General features: G+C 38.7%; 1 protein-coding gene across 1 annotated transcript; it reads left to right on the top strand.

Moving 5' to 3' along the window:
• Positions 1–224: 224 nt before the first annotated feature.
• LOC135440371 (modifier of mdg4) lies at positions 225–26,514 on the top strand. The gene is made up of 7 exons (XM_064699489.1): positions 225–529; positions 23,960–24,297; positions 24,368–24,789; positions 24,852–25,938; positions 26,001–26,125; positions 26,189–26,307; positions 26,379–26,514. The coding sequence occupies exons 2-7, from the start codon at positions 24,007–24,009 to the stop codon at positions 26,435–26,437; spliced, it is 2,103 nt and encodes a 700-aa protein (XP_064555559.1). The 5' UTR covers positions 225–529; positions 23,960–24,006; the 3' UTR covers positions 26,438–26,514.
• The last annotated feature ends 196 nt before the right edge of the window (positions 26,515–26,710 follow it).

The raw sequence follows: 26,710 nt of genomic DNA, 5'->3' as shown, positions 1-26,710 counted from the left end.
TTTTTGTCTTATCGATACTTTACATTAATTTGAGGCTCATTTCAAAAACTCAAAAGAAAATGTTAACTGCACATGTGAGCAGAGTGTTTGACATTAAAATCATTACAGCACTGGTTCGATTTTATTTTCATCGGAATCGAACTTGTCTTATCGATAAATGCAAATAGAGTGTTGTGCAGCACCAATTAGCTGGCAAGCACGCCGCTGCTGCTGTCAACACTGCTCAGTTGGTTTTGAACTGTTTAGCCGGTCGGTTGGGTCTGGTAACGACAAAGCACACAAGAGACGAAAGCAAAAAAGATACGTCATTAACCGTTACCTTCAATGAAAAAAGCGCGCGCTGCATATTTTTTTCCCACTGCAATTTTATATGCATTTTTTTGATTTTTTGACCACAATAAAAAGTGTTTGGCACAAAATGTATGAATGAATTTGCCAAAGAACTTCGTGTGCGTTTTTTTTTTTAAATAGAAGCAGTTAAAAACATAACAAAAAACGATCATAATACCGCGAAAAGCCATAAAGAAAGGTGAGAAACGCAACAAAAAAAATATTATGATTTATTTGTTGTTTTGCTAAAAAGCAAAACGAAATCAACAACAACAACAACGACAAAAGCAGGAAAGTGGAAATGTTATTTTTAGCCAAAAGACAAAAGTTTTGCTTGCGGTTACTGCTTTTTGTTGTTTTGTTTTGTTTTGTTTTTAAATATTTGTTATTGTTGCACGTATGCCATAATTGCCATTTCGCTTGCTTCTTTACACAATTATTTGTTTTTGTTTAATTTGTTTTTGTGTGTCGTTATTTTTGCAAGTCAAAAATAAAGTATTACGATAAAATGACGTTGTTCTCGCTGGGCGAGTTTCCGGGTTTGTTGACTTTGCCAGCTGCGTGAAGCAGTTGTTTTTGTTTAAATTCAAATTGAAATAATAATTCGCAAATATATAAGCATGTGTGTAAGTGTGTGTGTGTGTGTGTGTGTGTCATGAAAAACAAATTGCCTCCCTTTTTTTTTTTTGCGCAGGAAGTGGCAAAACTCGCTGAGCACAACAAAAAAAAAAAATTAAATTTATAAATAAAAAACTAAAAATTGTATTCAAAGTACAAATCAAAAAAATTTGTGCAGCACAGCAAAAATAAAAAAAGAAGAGGAGAAAAAAACGGCCATAAATACGTGCACGAAAAACAGAACAAAAGGAAGCAGATTAAAAACTGTTTGATTTTTTTTTTTTTTTTTTTTACTGTTCGTTTTGGTAATTAATTTTTTTGCTAGGCTTTTATTTGGATTGTTGTTTTTAAGTTATCTCTCTTTCTGGCGTTTGGCTTTCTGCGGCTTTGTCGCTTATGACAAAGGCAGCGCGAACGAGACATCGGCAATTTCCGCCTTTTCCGCGCGCGCCTCAAAAAAAAAAAAGCCCGCAAAATGAGCCAAGCAATTTGCAATTGACTTTTTTGTTTGCCATCTTTTTTCTCTTTATATTTTACAACTTTAACTTTAATCATACAAATACAGTGGAAGGGGAAAAAAAAGCAGGCAAAATTAAAATTGCAAATTGCCGAAGCGGCGCTGCCAACGTTGCGGCCGCTGCTGCTGCTGCCGCTGCTGCTGCTGCCGTTGTCAGTTGCCTGTTTGTTTTTGTCCGCTGCTTTATTAGTTTTTTTTGTTTTCATAACGACATTCGTATGCGCGGCGTCCCAGTGTCCGCATTGACGCAGCAGCAACGCAATTCCGTGTGCGTGTGCGTGCGTGTGTGTGTGCGTGCGTGTGTGTGTGTGTGTGTTAGCTTGTGCATGTGTGCGCTTAGCGCGACAGCGACGCGCGCTCCACTCACACATTCGCACACATTTCTATTACATTGCTGTTGACTCTCCAAATTTCAAGTTCATCCAAAGCTCAAATAACAACAACAGCGTCACTGGAGAGAGTGTGTGACAGAGAAAGAGAGGGCGGGGAGCGGAGCGAGCGTATTAGGCCACAGGCAGCACAAAAACAAAACAAATACCATGACCATGGACTAGACTCTGTTATTGTTGTTGTTGTTGTTGCTGCTGCTGTTGTTGTTGCCGCCGCTAAATTTGGCCAAACTTAAGACAAATTTGTTTATGGCTCAAAAGAGGCCACACAAGTGCTTGAGCGAAATTTGTAGCTTGAAATAAATAATTGAATAGATGGTTCATGTATTTTTGTATATTTGCAAATTCTTATTTATTGAGAGACACTCACAAAAGCCCAACAAATTTTGCAAATTACGCTTTTGATACCCTTATGGTGGATATTATGACTTTGTCATGCAATCAGTAACGCGCTAAAGGAAATATCTTCAATCAAACATAGAATATACATATACATACATATGTTCTTGATCCCTAGCAATAGGCTTTTCAAGTTATGTACCCTTACCAAACTTGGCTTTGACGAGTTCTATCATGCTTCTTGCATATAAGAAAAGTCCTATTAACATCGTAATACATAGGAAGTATTGGCTTATTAATTATTTTTATACCCTGAACCCATTAAAAATGGGTAAACAGGATATAATGCATTTGTGCAAATGTATGTAACAGGCAGAAGGAAGCATCTCCGACCCCATAAAGTATATATATTCTTGATCAGCATCAATAGCCGAGTCGATCTAGCCATGTCCGTCCGTCCGTCCGTCTGTCCGTCCGTCCGTATGTATGAACGCATGGATCTCAGAACCTATAAGAGCTAGAGACTTGAAATTTTAGCTGTAGGTCCTCCTAATGCCCGCGCAGATCGAGTTTGTTTCCGATATTCGATAACTTGCCCCGTTTCCAAGTAATCGATAAAAATCGATATTGAACTAGAGTCACCAAACTTGACATTTAGCTTTTAGAAGTGTATATATATCAAGTATCTTTCATTTTATATCCCCTAGTCGGGAGCTCCCGACTAGAACCTCTTGTTATGATTATAAATGGTAAAATTCCAATTGCACAAGCGTATATGAACTTCGTTGTGCCCTTCATTGGCCGCTCTTCAAAGTTTATTTTATTTTATTATGAAAAGTCTTGAGTTATTTTGTTGCTGGATATTACGCAAATTTAACGTAATTCTGCTTTGTTTGTAAATAATATTTGTATATTTCATTGCATTTATTTACGTTTGGAGTTCATCAATTTAGAAGCAATCGCAATCTTGGGTTTCATATTTGACTCATTCAATTTATGATACCCAGTAATTTGAGCGGGGCAAAAAAAAACAAAAACAAAACAAAAATTATATAAACTTTTGAGTAGATTCCCCGAACTCTGGTTTTTTGTTGCTGTTATTGTTCTTCTTCTTCTTCTTCTTCTTCTTCTTCTTCTTCTTCTTCTTCTATTCATGGGGTTTTCGACGCAGTTTGTGTGCGTATCAGTTGTTGTTTTTTTTTTTTTTTTGAATATTTTTATTATTTTTATTTTTTTTCCATATTTCTATTCTTATTTTCCCCCAACTCTGGCCCCTTCTCTGATATCAGCACTTATTTATAATTAAAAGAATTGTAAGCAGAGACAACAACAAAAAAGTAAAGAACAGCAAAGCAAATGCACACAAATCGTACACATATACATGACTATAGCTGTATATATATATGACAGTAAGTTATCTTATATATTTGTGTATATGGTATCTGTGTATACCCTAGCAGAGAACTCCGTAAAAAACTACAAAAATAAACATGTTAGGCAAATTTTGCTGATAATTTAAGTGAAGAGAACACGTGAATGCAGGCTAACTGTTTGACTGACTGATTGATACCCTGTAACCCTAGCCTAAGTGTTCGACTGACTGATTAATTAACTGTAGTCCTGTAATCTAGTTTAACTGTTTGACTGACTGATTAATACCCTGTAGCCATGTAATCTAGTTTAAGTGTTTGACTGACTGATTAATACCCTGTAGCCATGTAATCTAGTTTAACTGTTTGACTGACTGATTAATACCCTGTAGCCCTGTAATCTAGTCTAAGTGTTCGACTGACTAATTAATACTCTGTAGCCCTGTAATCTAGTCTAAGTGTGTGACTGACTGTTTAATACCCTGTAGGCCTGTAATCCAGCCTAAGTGTTTGACTACTGATTAATACTCAGTAGTCCTGTAATCTAGCTTAAATGTTCGACTGACTGATTAATACTCTGTAGTCCTGTAATCTAGCCTAAGTGTTCGACTGACTGACTAATACCCTGTAGTCCTGTAATCCAGCCTAAGTGTTTGACTACTGATTAATACTCTGTAGTCCTGTAATCTAGCTTAAATGTTTGACTGACTGACTAATACCCTGCAACACGCGTGTCCGTCGAACTAGTCGTATCGATTTCTACATAAATACAGTTATATAAATCAATATCAAAAATTATATTCGTAGATGTTATAAATGTTATAATCCCTAAAAAAACGTATATGGTCTACCTAAAACTAAAACTCCACACACCTTCCACAGCTGCAGGGTGTAAAAGCGCGCAAATAGCTAACAAACACAATTACAAAAAAAAAAGAGAAAAAAAATGGAAAAGAAGAAGCTGCTAGAAAGAATGTAAGAAAAATAATGGAGCAAAAGCTAAAATCAAAGTCTGTGCGCCTTCATAGATTAAAACTATGCATTTCCGTTGAATAAAAGCGAGCCAAACAATGAGAATCGAATAGAAAGAAAACGAAAAGAAACCAAAGAGAAGAAAAAAACACATTTGCGATACGCTCCGGATATCTAACTTCTCCGTTTCGGCTCTTTTATCAACGAGAGGCGAGCCCAAAGATGCTCAATCTATAAAAAAAAAATAACAATATAAATTGGCCAAATATTTCTGTATTCACAAAAATGAAATAGTTTAACTGCAAATTGAATTAAATACATTATATATACATATCTACACGTAGCTCAATTTAAGAAAAACCAACAAAAGTATGAACCAAACAAAAAAATTGAATTATAAACGAATGAAATGCGAAGTTATGACTCAGAGAAAGGTTTGTGGTTTGTTACTGTTTATACCCTGTACTTATACAGCTGGCCCACAAGAGGTATAACAGACTAGCTCCACAATGTGTGTCAGTTTAAAGAAGTCAGTTACATATGTATTACTCTCTAAAGCCTGAAAGCTACCCTATTCGACCCTTAGAACTCGGGAACTATATGACTTGGAGCTACCAAATTGGGCTTATATGTAGGTTTATTTTTGTGCTTCTTTGAAATTTGTTTAACTCGACCTAACTTCCTTTAGTTCGGCAGCTCTTTATAGGGTATTTGCTAGTCAACCACTGACACAATACAAAATTTGCAAAAGTTTTTATTGTCGTTTGTAAATATATTTTTATATATCTGCCTGGTTTTCGACGTTTTTATTTTTTTAATTTATACGTTTTTGCATTGGCCCAATATGTTCTATTTGACAACCGCCCCCCGCCCCGCCCCGTTTCCGCCCCGTTCCCGCCCTGCTCGGCATACGTACAAGAATGTGTGTAATTTGCGGGAGTTTCTTTTTTTTTCTCTCCTGTTTTTATAAATGCATTCACGATGCGTTGCATTATTTGATTCAATTTGATTTATTAACCATTTGATTTAACATATTATTTTGAAACAATAAATTTGTTCGTACCTTTCGAATTGTTGTGGTTTTACAAATATTTGTTTTTATATTTTTCTGTATTGGAACAATTGCTGAATTCTCGAAATCACCGCAAAGCCTCCTAAAGTTATTCGCTTTTTTCATCCGAAATGTTTTTAAATTTTATTTTTCTGAGTTTTTCGGTTGGTTAAAATTGTTCGATTTAAAACTGGTTCATGCGAGCAAAAATTGTTCAAAAATAGTTCTAAACCGATTTGCATAAGTTTTTCAAATTGATTCAGGCAAGTGTTAAGCCTGACTGCAAAATACTATGTAGGTTGAGCTTAACTCAAACCTGATTCAAACCAGGCTCGAGACTGATTCAAGCCTGACGTACAACATGCCAGCAAGTGCTTTAAAACGGAACCTAAACTGGTTCACGCCTGATTCAAAACAAAGTGAGATCAAATTTCGATATTTTTAAAAGGCTTGTCCTGAAGTTGTTAAAAACTCGGATCGCAACTGGTTCAAATCTTATGCAACAAAGGTTTAAAAACAGACTTTGACTGAAACAAACTCGGAACTTGTTCAAGCCTAGTTTAGAACTGATTCAAACCAGACACGAAACTGGTTCAAATCTCATTTAATCCAAGTCGGAACTTGTTCAAGTCCAGCTTGGAACTGATTCAAACCAGACACGCAGCTGGTTCGAATCTAATTTAATAGGATTCCGACTGAAACAAAGTCGGAACTAGTTCAAGTCCAGCTTGAACCAGACACGCAACTGGTTCAAATCGCATTGTATCAAAACTGGCTCAAAACTGTTTTAAGCTTTAAACTAAAAGAAACACAACTCGATTTAGTTAGCTTATATGTGTATATGTATATAAAACTATAATTACATACATACTTATATATATACATATATATGTATACATATATGCATGTATGTAAGTATATGAAAGCGTATGTACATATGCCCATATATCCATACAAATCGCGGTGAACTGGCAATAAGTCGTTGACTGTCGGTAAAAACAAAAAGAAAAAATTATATATGTATGTATATGTATGTATGTGTATGTGTATGTATTTGGTGTATATAAAGATGGTAAAGAAAATATTAAAACAAGGCAAACACCGCCAGCAAAATATAAAGTCGAGCAAAAAGCATTTAATTTATTTATCCCGCCCACCTAGCCCCCGCTCGCCCCTCCCTCACCGTGCGCTTATTGCAGCTTTATATACCTACATATATATATATGTATGTATATACATATACGCTGTTAGTCCTTTGCCTCTTATACCAAGCCCCCCCCCCCCCACCCTCCCGCTCAAACCCGCTTCACCACTTCTTTCCACCCCCTACCCCGGCACCTGCCCAGCATTGTCCCAACGTCGTTGCATCAAAAATATATATGTATGTATGTATATATGTATATAACAAATTTTCGTTTTACTGTTGCTCGGTTTTTGCCTTTTTGGCGCGTCCAGAAAACTATGAGCACAAAAACAGAAGAAAAAAAAACAAAGAAAAAAAAAAAAAAGGAAATGAAAAAAATGAAAATAAAATAAGAAGAAAAAAAAAGCGAAACTGAAACTGAACTTTACATCACGGCATGCAACGGGGGGAGGGAGGGAGGGAAGACGCAAAAAAGGGAACAACGGCAAAAACTTCATTTATACTTTGCACTGAACAAAATAACAAGTGGCCAGAGCCAGAGTTGAGCTCGCTGCTTGTTATCTGCCTACCCTATACACTCACATGGTGGGGTATATGCAACTTGGAGAGGCGGTTGGTAACATGTGGTTCAAATGATTGCAATCGTGAGCTTTCAGCTCCATTTCCACTGTTGACTTTGCTAGCGAGTGTTTACTTTTCCACTTAATTGGAATGATTGTGTAGATTGAAACTCTATATATATATATTATATATATTGTCATATATTATCATATCTCTTATATTATTATATGTATTGTTCAACTTTCTGTTATACTGCTATAATAATACGCGATTGAAAAATATTAAAGTCTGGGTTTCTTAAAATAAATATCGATATATAAATAGATAACGATATATGTATGTTTGGTATAATGATGAGAGGAAATGTTAAGGATTTTTAAAACAATTCTTAAACTTTAGAAAAATGAATTTAAAAACATTTATTTCCAAATGTTTCATATTGTAAATTCCTGTGTCAAGGTTCAGTTTGTGGGACTGGATTTCCTTATATTTGAACCCAGGCTCAAGCATTCATTTCTCAAATATATCTGATAGCCAATATATATATATATTATCGATATCAGCGATATGATATTTATGATAACTACGCTGTTAGTAATCGTTGTGCATTATGTCATTGATATACGATATATTATTTATATTCATGTATGTGCGATAAGCGATATAGGATCGCTAGGGTGTATATTTAGAAAAGATATGCTATATATGATCGATATGATATAATTCTGTGCGATATATTACCGACGAGATTTGCGTTTTATTATTGGTATACTCTTACATTGTTGATGTGCGGCAAATCGATATGCGACATAAAATCCATATGTTCACATACTTGTTATCTGTATGCGGAAGTGCCCAGAGATATGCAATGCTTAACTAGATTTTAAAGGATATATTATAGTCGGTCTGCTTGCAACGATTTCGCCTACATTTTATTATTTTGTTGTTCTCTGTGTTTGAGTGCGTGGGACGAAGGGGGGGCAATTTTTTTGTTGCTATATTTTTGTCAGTCATATATATACACATATGTAACACATAAGAAAGTTGAGAGAGAGAGAGAGAGAGAGAGAGGGAGCGAGCAGCTACATGTGTGTGTGTGTGTGTGTGTGTGTGTGAGCTGCACATTACCTAAGGAATAAATCACTTGAATCGCCAGCCGAATCGGTTGACAGTCAATATTCAATATTCAATTTCTTGTCTGTGTGTGTGTGTGTGTGTGGTTTTTTTTAGTTTTTGTTAAATAGTGTAAAATTGGAGCTGGGCTGGTTTGCGGTGCGTATGTGCGATAAGCAGAAGTTAGGTTAAAATTGAACATTTCTTTCTTGTTTTCTTCTTTTTTTTTTTTTTTTTTTTTTTTTAGTGAACAAATATGCAATAAATTACAAAGTAGTCGCAAAAAATGGTAAGAAAAAATGATAAAAAAAAAAAGTCAATTTCAAGGAGACGCGGGTAATTGCACAATTCTCAGTTTGAACGCAGGTTGGGCATCATCATCAGCAACTGGGGCTTTTTATTGGGTGCTTTTTTTTACTGCTGCTTCTTCTTCTTCTTCGTTTATGTTTTTGTTTTTGTTTTTCTGTTGTCCACTAATTTGGTTGCGTTTTATTTTTATTTTCATTTGTTTTTGTGGCTCTGCTCTTGATTTGATGCTTCGCTTTTTTTACTTTTGGTTTTTTTATATTTGTTTATTTATTTTTTTTTTGCTTAGTTGGTTTTTTGTAATTTATACAAAAGTTTCAGAATTGCGCATTATATAAAAACGAATTTTGGCTGAGACAGTTATCGATTGTTATCGCTGGAATATGGGATTTACCATAAGAACTCGAAAGGCTTTGCAGAGCAGCAGCAGTTTATCGATAGGTCGGCAGAGCAGATCGATAAATGTGACATTCAATTGACAGTTACAAATTTGACCAGGTGGCAACGCTAAAACGCCATGTGAAATAAACAAAGCACTGCGGAGAGCTAAAAACAGGTCTTGGACAAGAAAACACATTTGACCAGGTGGCAACGCCAAAAGGTATAGAGAACTGTAGGCTAGCAAAGTATAGTATAAACAATTCACTGCGGAGAGCAAAGATCAGGTCTTAGGCAAAAACTCATTTGACCAGGTGGCAACGCCAAAAGGTATAGAGAACTGTAGGCAAGCAAAGTATAGTATAAACAATTCACTGCGGAGAGCTAAGATCAGGTCTTAGGCAAAAACACATTTGACCAGGTGGCAACGCCAAAAGGTATAGGGAACTCTATGTAAGCGAAGTATAGAGCTGAACTAGACAAAGCACTGCGGAGAGCTAAAACCAGGTCTTGGACAAAACAAAACATTTGACCAGGTGGCAACGCCATAAGGTATAGGGAACTCTAGGCTAGCAAAGTATAGTATAAACAATTCACTGCGGAAAGCTAAGATCAGGTCTTAGGCAAAAACTCATTTGACCAGGTGGCAACGCCATAAGGTATAGGGAACTCTAGGCTAGCAAAGTTATAGGGTATTCTTTCTTTGTTTTGACGTATGCGCTGAAATAAACAAAGAACTGCGAAGAGTTGAGATCAGGTCTGGGGCAAAAACTTGGCTAAATACATCAAAAAATCGAAGAGCACAAAAACCTTAAAGATACGGACAGCACAGAAAAACTGGCAGAGTAACTATGCCTGTTCGCCTCCAGAGCTGACTTTGCGGACCCTGCTCTGACAACGTGCATATAGTTTTTGTTTATATATTTATATTTTTTTACCGGGGTTCTTTTTTGCTTCTTCCTTTTTTTTTGGTTATAGACGTTTCTGCGGCCGCCCTCCAGCTGGCAATGTTGTATTATGTTGGCGCTTTTTGCGCCTCTCTCGGCCAGTTTCAGATAGATATATGTATAAATAATATTAAGTGTATATTAGAGGCAAAAAATATGATAAATAAGAGAAGAACACAGAAAGCAAAATCGAACGCAACAAAAAGCCAAAACATTGACATAAACAAACAAACAATAAATGCGAGATTGGGGCAAAGGGGGGGGGGGGGGGGCGACATGAGGGGCGGCACTTGCCAGGGGGCGTCTTGGCAGTTACACAAAAAAAAAAAAAACAAAAAAACAATAATAAAGCAGAAAAAAACTTGGAGAAACCTCTTCGCATATGAGTTAGAATCTTTGGCCGAGGCTAACGTACTTACAGATACAAGATACAAACACACACACACACACACGCACACAGATACACTGAGAATGGCAAAAAACGATGACAGTTTTCTTGATGAATGTGCGCGCTGTATCCCGAAGTCGGAGACCACATAAAGATTGCTGCTAAGCCTCAGCCTCAGCCTCAGCCTTAGCGGCAGCAGAAGCTGTGGCAGAACCAAGCGAGTTTTTCCTATTTGTAACTGGCGAGCGTAGTCTTTCGCTTTTCATTGCCCCCCCTCTCTCTCTCTCTCTCTCTCTTGCCAAAGAGAGAGCCTACTAGCTGCCACCTGCATCAGCAGCACCTACTCCCCCCTTTACACCCCTCGAGTGCTGCCCTCTCTGTGCAGCAGCTTTTCATTTTCTCGCTATGTTACACGTTTTTCTTGCTCTTTACCTTGCTGTTTACCTATACATAAGTGTCAGGCTCCAAAAAAAAAAAGAAGAAGAGGAAAATATAGTAGATAAAAAAAAACAACAACAACAAGCTATAGTCAAACCCAACTTGCAATGTTTTTTCGAGCTATTTAAGAGCTTCGCTCCAGAGCTGAGATTGGAACGGGTGCACTTTCTGGCCACACATTCGTTTTTTTATGATTTATGTTTGGGATCCAGGAACTGAGTCTTTAAAGTGCTATTGTATTGCTGAAAGTCCGAGACCTGGATTCGTGCTACAGATTTCCAAACATTCTTTCAAACATAAATGTAGAAAAGTTCTCTAATGGAATTCTCTGATTGAGGCATTGAGTTTGTATCATCCAAAACTATTATGCCTTATTCTAGTCTGAATAATTTTTTACAATTAACATTGCCCGTTCTGCTAAACATAATGCGGGTTATATTTGAACTATGCCCTAAATTGGCAACTACCTTAATTAGGTTAGATAACTCCAATTTTTGGGACCAAAGGCTTTTCGTTTTTAACCAAAACTTTCTTGAGTAAAATTTAATATATATTTGGTGTTTTTTGGTTTGGCTCTATTCTATTTTCCCTTTTCTTAAGACTCTGTTTTGGCAACTTTTCATATGATATATACTAGATGAAATCAGTAAATCAATTATACGATATATATATTCTCTATTAACTGCCCTGACTATGCGGTACTATCTCTCTCTCTCTCTCTTTTACTTAGCACAACAAAATCAAATTTATCGATAATCCATTTCATGTTTCGGAGATATCGAAGAATCGATTGGGTGTTATCGATTCGAATATCGGGGCTACCAATATAAGCTTCTTACGTATAACTATTTTCTCTAAATAACTCTACCGACTATGCGATACGCTCCCTCCCTATCTTTGTCTCTCTCTTTCTCACTGGGAGGCATCCTTAAGAAAATTAAATTGATCGATTGTAAATTTGATATGTTGAAGATATCGCAGATTCGATTGCGTGTTATCGCTTCGAATATCGATATACCAATTTATTCAGCAGAAAGCTTTGTAGTTCCTAATATCGACTGGATTTTACAGAAATCTTAAGTTTTTACTTGTTTTAGCAATTATTTCGAATTAGATTCGATTAACCATTTATATGTAACCCAGTTTTTCTTTATATATGGTATGAATCGCTTAAATCAAAGTTCCAAATGATATAGATACGATTAACTATATTACTCTCCCTCTCCCTCTTTCTCTCTCTCTCTCTCTATCTCTTTCTTTTTGTCTTTCTTTCTTGGCGCAACAGAAGCTTTCTGGGAACATCTAACCTATCGATTGTTTGTTATCGATTATTAGTAAGCATTAGTTATTATTAGCATTAGTTCGAATTCGATTGGATTAGCCATTTATCCGTAGCCCCGTATTATGTTACTTTATTGACTTTGTTTCCAGCGGGCTTTAACGAAATCCGGTTCTTCGACTAGGACTCTATTTATGGTGGGGTCCTGTTTATTGTCCCGCCTCCTGCCTCAACCCCCCGAATGGCGGCCTGGCCCTGCGACAACGGCTTTGGCCAGGCTCGGGCACCCAAGATTGCATCGAGGCTAGCCGTAGATACATTTGTATCTGTATCTGTATCTGCATCTGTGTGTGCGCCCAACTGGACGCTGCGCGGACTTTTTGTTGTCGTCGTTGTTGTTGTTGTTGTTGTTGCTCTTGTGTCTGGAAATTATTAGATTTTGTGTCAGCAACAACAACAACAACAACAACAACAAACGTTCTGCTAGTGGAAGCTGCATTAGTCAACACAGCAGCTCGAAAACTCTGGCAAAAAAACTAACAAAAAAAAAAAGATAAATAAATAAAAAAAAAATATATAAAACCGACAGCAAAAGCGGAAGGCGAATGCACTTGGACTTGGAGAACAACAACAGCAACAACAACAACAACAACAACAACGACAACAACAACAACAACAGCAACAACAACAATAGTTGTAGAGCATCGCAAAGTCGCAAGTTGTTGCTTGAGCTCCAGGTTTTTTTTTACTTTTTTTGCTGCTGCTGCCTTTTGTTGTTGCTGTTGTTGTTGTTGTTGTTGTTTTGGAAACATTTTATGATGTTGCTTAAAGTCGCTGCAGCAAAAGGTGGCATGCGTATCTGCCACTCTGCCTCTCCGCCTCTGTGCCCCAGGAGCCTCAGCTGCGGCTTCTACAGCAGATACACAGAGAGATGCAGCCTTGGCTGGCTTTAGAGATGCGCAAGCTTCTAGCTTTTTTTTTTCGTGGCTGAAAGAAGTATATATTAATAAATATTCTAGATCAGACTGACGAGCTGCGTGGATATAGCCCAGATGTGTTGACAGAACCGATCAATTTTCAGCTCAAATAAATCCTTATATGTATATGTGCTTGTGTGCAAATAAAGTATATATATGCATATTCTTGATCAGAAATACGCGCTGAACGGATATAGCCAAGATTTGTTGACTTAATTGACCCATTTTATCATGTAGCTAGCTTTTCTTTTTCAAATATTAAAATCTAGCTAAGCTAGGCCCCAAATTTTCCAAGGTTTCTTGCGAGCTAGAAAGAAATTTCATGTTATCTTAACAAAATATATATTTCGAAGCGAATTATAGATATAGAGTTTCTCTTTATATATATTTTGAACAGTTTTTTTTTTATAAGCTATGCCCACAAAAGCTTTTTCTATCAAATTTCATAATGTCTTAGGATCTGGCTATGGCTTTTTATTTTAGCGTACAATACAGTTAACCAGATTCAAAGTTTTCCATTTTATGCCAACAAATAAAGCTTGGCTGCATTTGACGAGCTTTTGGCCGAGCTTTTTGTGCTTTCACGAGGCACGCACGCGCCGAGTCACGCGACGAGTCACGCGCCCATCTCTAATCGGCAGTGAGTACGTGTTATTGCACTTGGCCTCCACTCGCAGTGCTTGCTTGCTCTTCTTCTTGTTGTTGGCTGTTGCCAGCTAGACTTGATCTTGGACTTCAATTTGGACTCGAACTCTTTGGCTATCTGCGCCTGCGTGCGCAGTTCCTTGGCCTAGGCAGCTCTTGACTGCCTCCACACACACACACACAGAGACAGTTCTGCTGCTGTTTTGTTATTTATTTATTTTTTATTTACCCTTTTTTTTTGCATTCCGAGCGCCCAAAAAAACCACACACACACACACACACACAACAACCGAAAGGAAACACACACACAATCTTTGGAACTGCGTGCATTGCAATCTGCTGAGTTTAGGGATTTCAGATATTTTTTTTTTGTTTTTTTTTGCCCCCATCGCTGCCTTCGTTTGCTGCGCTTATACTATTAACAATATGAATTGGCAAAACATAAATAAATAAATGAGAAAAAATAATAACAATGAAAACAACAACAGGCAAACTTCAATTTACGAAGTGTATACGCGAAAAAGGGAACGCATAGACTTTTTCTTTGAATTGATTTCAAATGCGATTCATATTGAACTCTTGTTTCTTCTTCTCGGCTTTTTTTTTATCGCATCAAACTGAAAAACTGCTTATTCACTTCGTCTTTTTTTTTTCTGCGCCTCGCCAGTTGTTTATTTAGGAAAGAACAAGAAGAAGCAGCAGCAGCCGTACCCTTGTAGAGGGAATTATTTAGAAGAAGACATCTCTGCTCTCTTAAAGTAGATATATGTACATATATTCTCGATCAGCATATGTCCCATGTCTGTCTGTCTGTCACTCATAAAACTATCGTCTTGAAACTTTGCAGTCAGTTTAGATGTCGGAACCGGCCGGATCGGATCCCACTATATCATATACATAGCTGCCATAGGAACGATCGGTTGAAGAAGTTCTTGTAGCGAAACCTTTTGACCCAACTCGGCGCTTGTTAGTTTTTCTATGCTCCTCATATACATACCAACTCTTATAAGCATCGGAATGCTATATCATATGGCTGCCATGGGAAAGATCGTTCGGAACAACTATTTTGCTTATTAAGATAAGATGACCAAACTTGGCACTCAAAGGTTTCACAATGCACAATGCTTTTAACATATATGCAAAACCTAGATAACATCGGAATACTATATTATATAGCAGCCATAGGGACGATTATTCGAAAATAAGGTTTTTTCGGATCGTCGTCGAATTGCTTTGCAATTGACATTGTCATATAAGAATGTATGATAAACTTTTCGAGGTAGATATCTTGATATCTTTCGTATAGAGCCAGACTCGATATTTATTCCTTTTACTTCGGACTGTTATATCATATTGATTATCAGTCGGAATATGAGTTTTAGACTTTGACCTTATCCCTATCCTATGTCTCCCCCTTTTGCTGTCAGCCCGGTTTTGTCATAACTGCTTGGATATGCTTTATTTCATTGCATAATTTTCCAAAATTTGTATATTAACTGAAAGTTCTCAAGTATTATTCGTGCTTTTTGTTTATTCTCGCAAAAGAATCGTTTATTTATCTAAGGAAAAAATTGCACCCAATGAATGGTCGCAGTTAGGGGAACCGACAGACTTCTGTTATTGTTGCTCTACACAGATCGAATTACAACCTATTTAGAAAAAAGACATCCAAGTTTCGAACATATATATACTAGTATACATATATAGTATGTCAATTCGTGAGAACTGTTTCCGATCATTCCTTCAGCTAATGTTTCTATATAATTGATACTGACAGCAACTTTTTAATGATAGAATGAAATTTCTGTTACATTTAAAAGCAAATCAATTACAAATTTCACCCAGCTTTGTGGAAAATGGGTGGATATTCGCTTGTGCTCAAAATGGTTTAACTTGACCGAAATGAGTTGTGGAAAACGGAAAATGGGTGAACAGTTGTGGTTATTTGTTTACATTTTTGCTTTCTCGTGCGTTTGAGCTCGAACTACTTTCAAAGCTTTACCCTCCCGCTTTTCGATCAGCTTAAAACTCCATTTCAAAGCTTTTCAAAAACGAAAATGTGTAATGTGCAACTTTTTAGTCGCTCACATATTTGGAGGAGTTGCACGCTTAAAAGTATAACACGCTAATATATCATTATGAAAATTGCATTAAAGTTTCCAAATTCCCTCGAGAGTTGTTCGGCTTTTAAAGTCGACGTGGATTTGGGTTGAAGCACGCTTCAAACTTATATGTATATCTTATGCACATACATGTATATATATATATGTACATATATATAAGTATATACTTGCATATAAATTGCATAAAATATTGTATATATACTTTTTTCTTTACTTATTTGTTTTCCTCTCGCCCAGTCCCCTGCCTCTGCCCCTGCCCCGCCCACGTCACATGTCCCTTTGCCGCTGCTCCACGTTAGCACATAAATTTATATTACAGTTTTTTGCTTCGTATGATAAAGAAACAAAAGCAAAAAACCGTTACAAACAAAAAAGAAAATGTGAACAAAAAAAAATAATAATAAAAAATCCAGCCAACACACAACAAAAATGACGACGACGACGACGACGACGACGACGTTAAAAAATTATACAAATTACAAAAGCATCTGGAAAAAGAAAGAAAATTGCGCTGGCAGAGGGAAAAACGGATTTTTACATTCCATGTATGTGTGTGTGTGTGTGTGTGTGTGTGTGTGTGTGTGTGTGTACGCTTTAACATCACACATAAATACACAAGTACGGACTATTATATACTTTTACAGTTAACAGCAAATATATATGTACATATATATACTATATAATGTACTGCGCTTTCAGTTCAAAAGTACAGCTATATTCTCTGCAAAATCATATTCGAAAAAAGTACTGAAAGTTACCTCTATTTAATCATATACATATATGACTGATTTAACTAATATAACTGACTATTTATATGTATATGCATAAACAAGCGGGTATTACCCAGTTTTATTCGTTGCAAGTTTTCTTCGTCAAGTTTTTGACATTACTTTTCCATTCATTTTCCGCTCGTGAATTTAGTTATAATTATATTTGAAAGTGAGTTTGAATCCGCATTCGAATATAAAACAAAAAAGCGTCATCAATTTTTCCACCCATTTTACTCCTTTGGCTTGACTTCCAAAATTCTTAAAACATATTGCTTCTTTATTATAGAACTTAACACGAATTTTTCCGTCAAGAGTTGTGGATTTAGCGAAAAGTGTGGAAACCTTTTGAGATGAATTTCGCAGCGTTAAAAAACTAAGAATAAATGGCAATTAGTGTGTATATCTATATATACATCTGATCTGTTCTTAAGATCAACCAACTATCAATCATGATGTAAGAGTATGTTAGATTTATAACGAGGTCTAGAGACAATTTGAAATGAAAATTTGGATGTATCATAGGAATTGTGTGTATAAAAGCGTTCGAGTCTGAGATTTTATCTTGTAAATCGGCTGCTTTCTTCCGTCTGACGTTTGTAGTTTATATTTTATTTTGATATTTGCATATTTCAATCATCAATCAGTTATGCTGTACGGGTATAAATTACATGCATGTCACATAGATTTGCCTTTGCAGCATTAAAGAACTTTAAGAACTAAGAAGAATTACTGAAGATCAATGTGTATATATATTAATATATCTGAGATATATTTCGGATCAAGTAACTGTCAATCATGATGTAAGAGTATGAACAACGCGAATTGGCGTGTGCTCTGACGCATGCATGGAAATTACCCGGCTCTCGGATGTATAACGAGGTCTATATGGAAATTTGGAATGAAAATTTTGATGTATCACAAGAAATATGTATGTATGTGTATAAAAGCGTTCGAGGCTGCGCTTTTATCTGTTAAATCGCAAAGCCTTTGAAATCGGATGCTTTCTTCTGTCTGACGTGTGCATGTTTTAATAGTGCAACAGAGTGTGGGATGGGGTTGGGTTGGGAGGTGGAATAAAAATTAATAGTAAAGAAGCATATACTCAGGCACACAAAGGAACACACACACACACACACACACACACACGTGTGCACGCACACACATTTAAAATTCCATACACTTTTTTATATGGAAAACTGTGTACCTTTCATTTAAGTTGACATAAAAATCGATATTTAAAAAAAAAATATAACGAAGAAGAAAAAAAAAGGATAAAATTGCGCAAAAAACCATAAAAAACGTCAAGTAAAAAATTACAGCTTAAAAAACGGGCAACAACAACAACAAAAGAGCGGAGAAAGACAGAGAAAATGAAAATAATAATAATAAAAAAAAAGAAAACAAACAACAACAAAAAAAAAAAGAACGAAACGGTCGTTATGCTTTTTTCCGCTTTGCCATGTTCTCTGGCGCTTTTTGTGTTTTTATTTATTTATTTTTATTTTTTTCCCCTTCTTTTTCTTTTTTGTTGCTGCCGCAGTCGACGTCGGCGTCGGCGTCGCTGCTGCTGCTGTAATGTCTTTTTTCATTTTCCGCTTGCAACGTTTTTGCGTCACGGCCCTACCGGAGCTATCCCCCCCCCCCCTCCCACACTCCCCACCCCCTCGCCACCTCTCGAAGCTCATGGAGCCAACGACGCGACGTTTCTTGCCTTACAGTATAAAAAAAAAAAGAAGCACACACAAAAAAAAGGAACGCAAAAGCTTTCCTAAGCAAGTCGCCGTTGGAATACACTAACAAAACGCGGACTTCTTGTAGTTTAGCCCCTTTTTTTTTCAACATTTTGACTTTACGTTCGGCAGCCTAAAAGACTTTGACATCATGTTAAAGTGGCTGTTAATTTTGACAGCCACATGACATGTTTGTTACCCTCAACAAATGCGTGTTGGGGCTCTTCCCAATGTGTAAGTTAACCTCCATTTCAACAAAATGTCAAAACAATCTGAACTTTGAGAGAGAGAGAGCTAAAATTTAATTACAAGTTGGCTGCAACTGTTAAACAGCGTTGCCACCAGGCAATGCACTGCACATCTGGCAGCACACGGCAATTTCGCTGCTTCCAACTGGCAGTAAGAAATATATTTGACAATTTCTTCGAAAAATAAAACATTGGACAATTCATTTCCTTTGCCTTTGCCAGGAACTCTTTAGCACGAACTTCGCTAACAGGAACTTTTTAACACGAGCTTTTTAAATGGTAATTTCAACAATACTGTAATCCATGATAATATTTAGATACAAAATAGACACAAACTCAATTTCCCGATCTTTATTCGTACTTTTTATCTAGTTGCAAGAACTTCGTAGGAAAAAAACTACATTAGATGTACCAAAAGACTTGATGATAATCAAGTTAACCGCACGGCAAGGGTATCAAAACAGAAAATAAAGCGCGCTCCAACACAACAGGAGCAAATAAAAAAAAAAAACAAGAAAAAAAGGAAAATTTTATAAAAAAAAAAAAAAACGAGACGTAAAAAAAGCAACAAAACGAAAAAAGCGAAATCCAAAGAAGAAGAAAAATGTGATAAAAACTGAAAAATATTTTCCATGAGAAAATCCAAAAGAAGTGGAGAAGGCAAACGCCAGTCTCTCTCTATGTGTGCGTGTGTGCCTGTGTGTGTGTGTGTTGTGTGTGTGTGTGTGTGTGTGTGTGTGGGCCTTGAGTTCAAGTTGGGTTCGCTTTAAGGTTGGGGTGCGTTCGCTTGGGCGTTGGGCAGAGGGCGAGGCAGGGACGGGGGCGGGGCTTGATAGGGTGTTTGTGTGTTGGCTTTGGGGGCAGAGCTGACGTTTTGGGTCGTGTGTAACGAACGAGCCAAGCGATGGCGGGAAAAATATACTACAATAAAACATGTATTTTTTATATGCCATTCTTTTTGCGCTCTCCTTGTAAATTTTGTATTTTTTTTTATGTTTATATACATATATATACATATATATGTAAGGTATATGTATATATGTATATTTTTATAAGGAGCTGAAATGTGTAACGGCTCAAATAATGTGTGTGTGTGTGTGCGGGTGTGTGTGCGGGTGTGTGTGGGTTCAAAAACCCTTTGCGGCACACACAGCCTGCAGAATGGTTCCTTGTTGTGGGCGGTTTTGCCGGACATTGGTTTTTTTCCCCTCCCATCTCCCTTTCTCCCTCCCTTTTACGATATATGTATGTACATATCATATATCTTGTCCGTTATATGGCGCACTTTTCGGATATCCTTTTATGTGCCAGCATTCCTTCAGCATCTTGAATTTTATATCATTCCTTTTTTGTTTTTTTTTTTTTTTGCTTCTCTACTTTGCGTCAATTTCTTTTCAAAATAAAATTGGTAAAATGAAATTTTTGTTGGGCTATTTTCAAATGTTGAGAATTCTTGTGAACTGCACGGTCCCCTCCAAATGGCATGTCCTGTCGTCCTGCCTGTTTTCCTGCTACCCTGTTAATAGAAAATGATCAAAGGGCTTATTGCATATGGAATGCCTTTGATTGATCTGAGCGAAAATGAAAGCTCGTATCGAAATATTTGGTATGCCGTGTTTTAAAGAATATACAAACCCAAATAATCTATCAAAAAAAACAAGTTACTTTTCCATATTATTCCTTCTATTACATATGATATTCCCCCTAATCTAGAACTGAGCTAAATGTGAATTAGACCTATTGAACTCGAGACTTTGACTTAAGAATATCAATTGCAAACCAATTATTTCCCCAAATATATCACATTCCACCCAACTCAGGAACTCAGGCTTTATAGGAGATATTGGGAACCTATCTGGTTTTAACTCTTCGATAAATATGGCTCTTGCGTGTGACAATCGATTAGAAATATACACTATAATTATTTCCAGCATATCATCTAGTCGACCCTGAACCCATTGAAAATGGGTGAGAAGGGTATATTGGTTTTGGGCAAGTGCATGTAACAGGCAGAAGTAAGCATCTCCGAGCTCTTGATCTGCATCAATAGACACTTTAAGAGCAAGAGTCTTGTTTTCGATAATCGATAACTTGCCCCCGTTGTCAAGCAATCGATAAAAATCGATATTGAATTCCTGTTTCTTGAGTACATCTCTTAGGTTTTAAGAGCTAGAGTTACCAAACTTGACATGTAGCTTCTAGAATATTATATAGCATAGTCTAGAATAGTATTTAGAATAGTATATACAGATCGAGTAACTTTCTATATTCAGCTACCGCCCCCCTCCCCCTAGGGCGAGCTGCATAAGGTGTTGGTAGAAGGAGGTTGAGGGTATCTCCAAGTCGGGCACTCCCGACTAGAGCACTCTAACTTGTTTCTCTTTCTCATTGGTTGCGGTTGACTGTGCGTCCATTTTAAGTAATACCTATGCCTGTGTGTGTGTGTGTGTGTGTGTGTGTGTGTGTGCGTGTGTGTGATGTCCCTTCCACTTCGACTTGGACATAAAACGCAGCAGAAAAGCAAACGTATTTTTTTCGTTGACCCCCCTATATATAATATTATTATTATAACTAAAAATGTCTTAGCAAAAAAAGTAAATCTTAACAAAAAAAAAAGGGTAGCTCAAATTGTAAAAGTGAAGTAGGGTTTAAAATTCTCGAAATTTATAGCGCAAACTTTTATCTTACTCTACTTTTTGTCGGTAGCTCGTTTCAGATACTTTGTAAACATTTAATATGTGTGTACTATATGAAAAAGTAAAGTAGGCAGAGAGTTCAGTATTTTATGTTTATCATTCCGAGTCCAAGTGGATACGCGCTTCGACCTAAACTCTAAATAATACAAATTAATCAATTCTGCAGTCTTTAATTGAATTCGTCTGCCTGAAACTAAGATAAGTTTGTTTTGTTTTTATTATAACCTGAACCCATTGAAAATGGGTAAAGAGGGTATAATGTATTTGTGCAAATGTATGTAACAGGCAGAAGAAGGCATCTCCGACCCCATAAAGTATATATATTCTTGATCAGCATGAACAGCCGAGTCGATCTAGCCATGTCCGTCCGTCCGTCTGTCCGTATGTATGAACGCAAGGATCTCAGAACCTATAAGAGCTAGAGACTAGAAATTTTGGCTGTAGGTCCTTCTAGTCCCCGCGCATATCGAGTTTGTTTCCGATATTCGATAACTTGCCCCGTTTCCAAGTAATCGATAAAAATCGATATCGAAATCCTGTTTTTTGAGCAATTTCGGTAAATAATATGAGCTAGAGTCACCAAACTTGACATGTAGCTTCTAGAATAGTATATATATATCAAGTATCTTTCATTTTATACCCATCGCCTGTTGGAAGAAGAGGGTTCAGGGTATCTCCAAGTCGGGAGCTCCCGACTAGAAACTCTTACTTGTTTTTTTTTTTAATATTTTACCTTATGCGGAAAATGCGCTTTATAAAAGTTGATAATATATGAAATATTTGGTCTTGTAAATTTTCTGGCTTTATTTATATTTTTTTTTTTATTATGAAAAACACGTTTAATTAGTTTTGTTGTTGTTGTTGTGGTTGAAGGGAGTGAAGCCAAAATGAAAAAAAAATAAAAAGTTTTCCGTACATTTTCCAACATTTTCCGTGGCATGAGTTTTCTTCAGACTCAGCGAACCACACGTTTGATTATATTTTGTTTAGAGCTTCAACTAAGCCCCACAAAAGTTGAGCAACTATTTCTCTCAATTACAATTGTTGTTGGCTTTATTTTTCATATATGAAATACTTGAAAACAACATTTTTTTTTTCCAATAATGGGTTCAGTTTTCAAAATGTTTCAATTTGCGTACACCCAATTTTTTGTTGCCTTGGAGTTGAGTTTAAAGTTGAGCATGAGTAACAAATTACAATTTGAGCCAGCGGCTTGGTTCGAACCTTTGCGGCAAAGGTGTTAGACGACTCAAATAGTATTTAGCATTGAATTTGAAAAGATATTTCCCGATGGATCTGTTAAATGTATCATTGCAAATCCTCTGAAAGCCGATCTGATCGATTTGGATTGTTTCTACAAGTATTAAAACTTTGGGATTTTTTGTGTCTAAAATCTATGATGCACATATTAAACCATTTTCGGTTGTTGTTTGTGTCTTGGAAAACAAAATATGAAGTTGGATCTGCTCGTATGATAAACAGGAGAGGGCTCTGGTCGGGTATGTTCGACTGGCAGATGCCCTGCCAGATGCCCTGAGCCAAGCTGTGTCATAATCGAAATTTGTCGAAATGTGGAAAGCGACTGAAGATATCGAAACAGTTATAAATCCTTAATTTTTTTTATTTACACAAAAGCAGCAAATCCTTTTTAACCATTTTCAATGGCTTCAGTGAATAATAAAAAAGAGTTGTTCATCCTTGCGGGTAAATTGTTGGTCTGCTGTGAAAAATAAAGCTTACCAGCACTCGGTTCAATCAAGACAAATAGCTATGTACAAATATGTGTATTGAGAATGTATGCATAAACATAAATACACATGTTTGCATATATGTGCTTAATGGGGAAGCGGATTTCCTTTTGTGGACTGCACATTTGGCTTTGGCTTTTAATTTGTCGGGCATAATTTGGTTGAAATTTTCATATAAATATAGCACACCAAACTGGATGTGCTCGTTCTCGTATTACTAAACGGATTCTGTGTCAGTCTTAAAGCTTTGCGCTTTGATATTTTCACACAAAAACTGAACATTTCATTGAGATCGGACTTTAAACTCCGATTCTATCTCATATCTCATTGTTTGGGTTGGAGTGAACGCAAACTGCGTAGCAAGAAGTGCTTTTAGTCGGGCACTCCCGCCTAGTATACACCTACCTGCTCTTCTCTCTGACTAGTCCAATTGATCTCAGAGCCTATGCGAGCTGGAGCTTAAAAATTTGGTATCTTATATTGCATACCAGATCAAGTTAATTTTCAATCACTCTCTTTGACTCTAGCTCTTACTCTCTTAAGCACTTGCTGCTAAAAGTCGCCTTTCTATGCGATTTTCATGACTTCATAGCCTCCTCATGTCTTCGAAGCCATATGTCTCAAGGGTATATAATCTTCCTCTTCTTACTCCTTTTAGCACTCGCTACTAAAAACCGCCTTTCTATGCGATTTTCATGACTTCTAAGCCATATGTCTCAAGGGTATTTAGTCTACGGCGTGCCGAAAATAGCCCATCTTTTTTGCTGTTGCCTTTTTTCCAGTTGTTTTGGAACTTTCTGTAGAATTTTGATTGTTTGTGTTATTTGGCAGTCGTAATGCGAAACTCATGGGCATTTGTGTTGTATTTTTTTTATTGTTTAGATTATTGAGCAATTGAAGGGGCACCGGAGCCATCCGATTTGTCCACAATGCTACCGCAGCAGTATTGCCTGCGCTGGAAGTACCATCATAGCAATCTGCAGACGATGTTCTCGCAGCTGCTGGACCGGGGCTGTTTCTGTGATGTGACTTTGGCCTGTGAGGGCCAATTGATACGGGCACATCGTGTGGTCCTGTGCGCGTGCAGCACCTTCTTCGATTCGGTCCTGTCCAACTATGCCAGCGAGCGTGATCCGATTATCATCATGAAGGATGTGACTTTCGCCGAGGTCAAGTGTCTCATTGAGTTCATGTACAAGGGCGAGATCAATGTGGAGCACGTGAGCATAACAACCAACTAAATGCTGCTGGCTTCAATTTATAAACCTATATATTCTGCTGCTACTACAGGCCAGCCTGCCCTCGTTGCTGAAGACGGCCGATGATCTGAAAATCAAGGGTCTGGCCGAGGTTACCTGGCGCGACGATGACGATGGACCGCCGCCTCCGATGCCAGCTGCCGAGTTCCATTCGCCGCCGCGCAGCCTGGCCGAGAGCTATGCCCAGGACATGCTCCATCAGCAGGCGCCGCATCTGCAGCCGCAGCTCTGCGGCGAGCGCGAACGGGATCGCGAACGCCATTCGCCGGCGGCCCTCGAGAATGCCCTGGGCCTGAATGCCGGCAGCCGTATGCCCGCACTGACGCCCCTGCATAGTGCCAGCGCCAGCGCCAGCGCAAGTTTGGAATCCGGAGCGCCCGTCGATCCGTATCTGGGACCCAAGCGCAAACGAGGTCGCCCACCGCTCGACGACACTTACGATGTATTCAATGTGTGAGTGCTTGGCTATATAATCAATTGTCTCCTGCTATATATTCATATACCTTCCTTACCAGGCGTAAGCTGGCCCAATATGCAGCAAATTTGGAGCCCACACAGCGCGCGTACTTGGAGTCGGGGCGTCCCTTTGCCGAGGAGCCGCTGCCCGTAGCACATTCCGCCGCGCTGGCCTCGCCGCCCGCCGCCTGCCCGCCCAAGCAGCGCCAGCGACTGCGTCAGCAACAGCAGCAGCAGCAACAATCGACGCCAGCAGAAACGGAGCCGGGCGAGCGTGAGCAGGATTGGGCCAATGGCTCGGAGCGTGGCCAGGGCAACATGACGCCCAAGCTGAGCGATGTGGAGCTCAAGACAGAGCTGGAATTGAGCGATGATGCGGCTAGTGTGCAGACAGCAGCAACAGCAGCAACAGCAGCAGGAGCGGCATCTGTGCCGTTGTCCAGCGCCAACAGGAAGCAGGACAAGCCGGCAGAGCGTCGCGAGCGCCACGGCAAGCTGCGTCATGCCACGCGTCGACTCTATGGGGAGCGCGAGAAGGCCGGCGAGGAGAAGGCGGCGCGTGCGCATCGTGTTTCCGCCACAACAACTGTGAGCCAGTCGTCGGCTGCTGAGCCGCGGCCGCAGCCGGAGCAGGCAGCGGAGGCGGAGGCGGAGGTGGAGGTGGAGGCATCAAGCGGCGCATTGCCGCAGCCCATCGAGGAGATTGAGAACGAGCATCTGGTGGCCAATCGTGCGGAATCGCCCGCCTCCATACGCACCTCGGCACTGTTGCCCGCCGGCTTTGGCGGCAAGTATACGCATGGCGAAGCCACCGGAGCCGGTTACTTGATCAACGATCACAGCCTGCTCATGGCCCACGATTTTGCGCCCAGTGTGGCCAGCGCGGCGGCTGCGGCGGCCGTTGCAGCGGCAGCTGTTGCCGCCGCCACCGCCACCGCCAATGGCAATGGGAAAGTCAACAATTCGGCGGCAGGCGGTGTCGAGCATGGCGCCGACTATGCCGAAGTGAAGCTGGAGGATTACGATGCAGCCGAATTGCGGCTGACCAATGAGGAGCTGACGCAGTGGCAGGATGTTATCAAAATGGATGACTACTTGGCCAAGGGGCGACGTCCGCAGTTCTGGGAGGAGCCATTTACCAAGCGCGTGAGTGCCGCCCGATCGCGAACAGTGTACCCTTGAGTATTCCCAATTCTCATCCATCTTAGGTGCTCGATGCCATCAAAAACAAAAGACTTGAAATGAAGAAAGCCGCACGCATTTTGGGCGTCTCCTATGGCACACTCTACGGTCGCTATCGTGAGGTCTACGGCTGCCTGAAGCATCCATATAGGTGAGCGTTAAAATCTTGGCACAATATATAAACGTCTAACTCTGCTTTATTCGTATTCGATAGCGGCACCAATTTTCGCAATTCCGTTGCCGTTTCCGCCTCCTCCGCAGCCAGCCAACTGGCGGTGCAGCCGCGCTTCGATTTGAGTTTCCGTAGCAGCAGCGTGTTGCCCACACAGCTTGGTAAGTCGCCATTGATGCCACTTAGCATCTGGTTTAAATCACTGAAAAATGTATCTTCTTGCCATTTGCAGAGCTTGGTAAGCTGCGCCAGAAGGATCTCAGCGAGCTCTGGACACGTCCGCAGATATGAAAACCAACGAAAAACTTTCAAAATCTCAAACGTCGCCCGAGATTAATCTAGGCGTTGCGTCTAAGCTTATGTTTTAAGCACAATTTGTTAGGCTAGCATATTTATGGCACTTGACCGCACTTCAAAAAACCAACAAAAAAACAAATAACAAAAAGACAGTTAAGTTAAGCGCGAGGCTAGTTTAAGATAATCGGCGTTAATCTAATGAAACGCGATACAAAACCTTTCCTGAACCAAAAAAAAAAAAAAAATTAAAAATCAAAAAAAAAAATC

This window comes from Drosophila montana, unplaced genomic scaffold, assembly GCF_035044405.1.
Source record: "Drosophila montana isolate Dmon_TW-CO22-7 unplaced genomic scaffold, ASM3504440v1 contig_924_1, whole genome shotgun sequence".
NCBI lineage: Eukaryota > Metazoa > Arthropoda > Insecta > Diptera > Drosophilidae > Drosophila > Drosophila montana.
The sequence above is the reverse complement of the archived record's forward strand: the minus strand, read 5'-3'. Positions and strand labels throughout refer to the sequence as shown.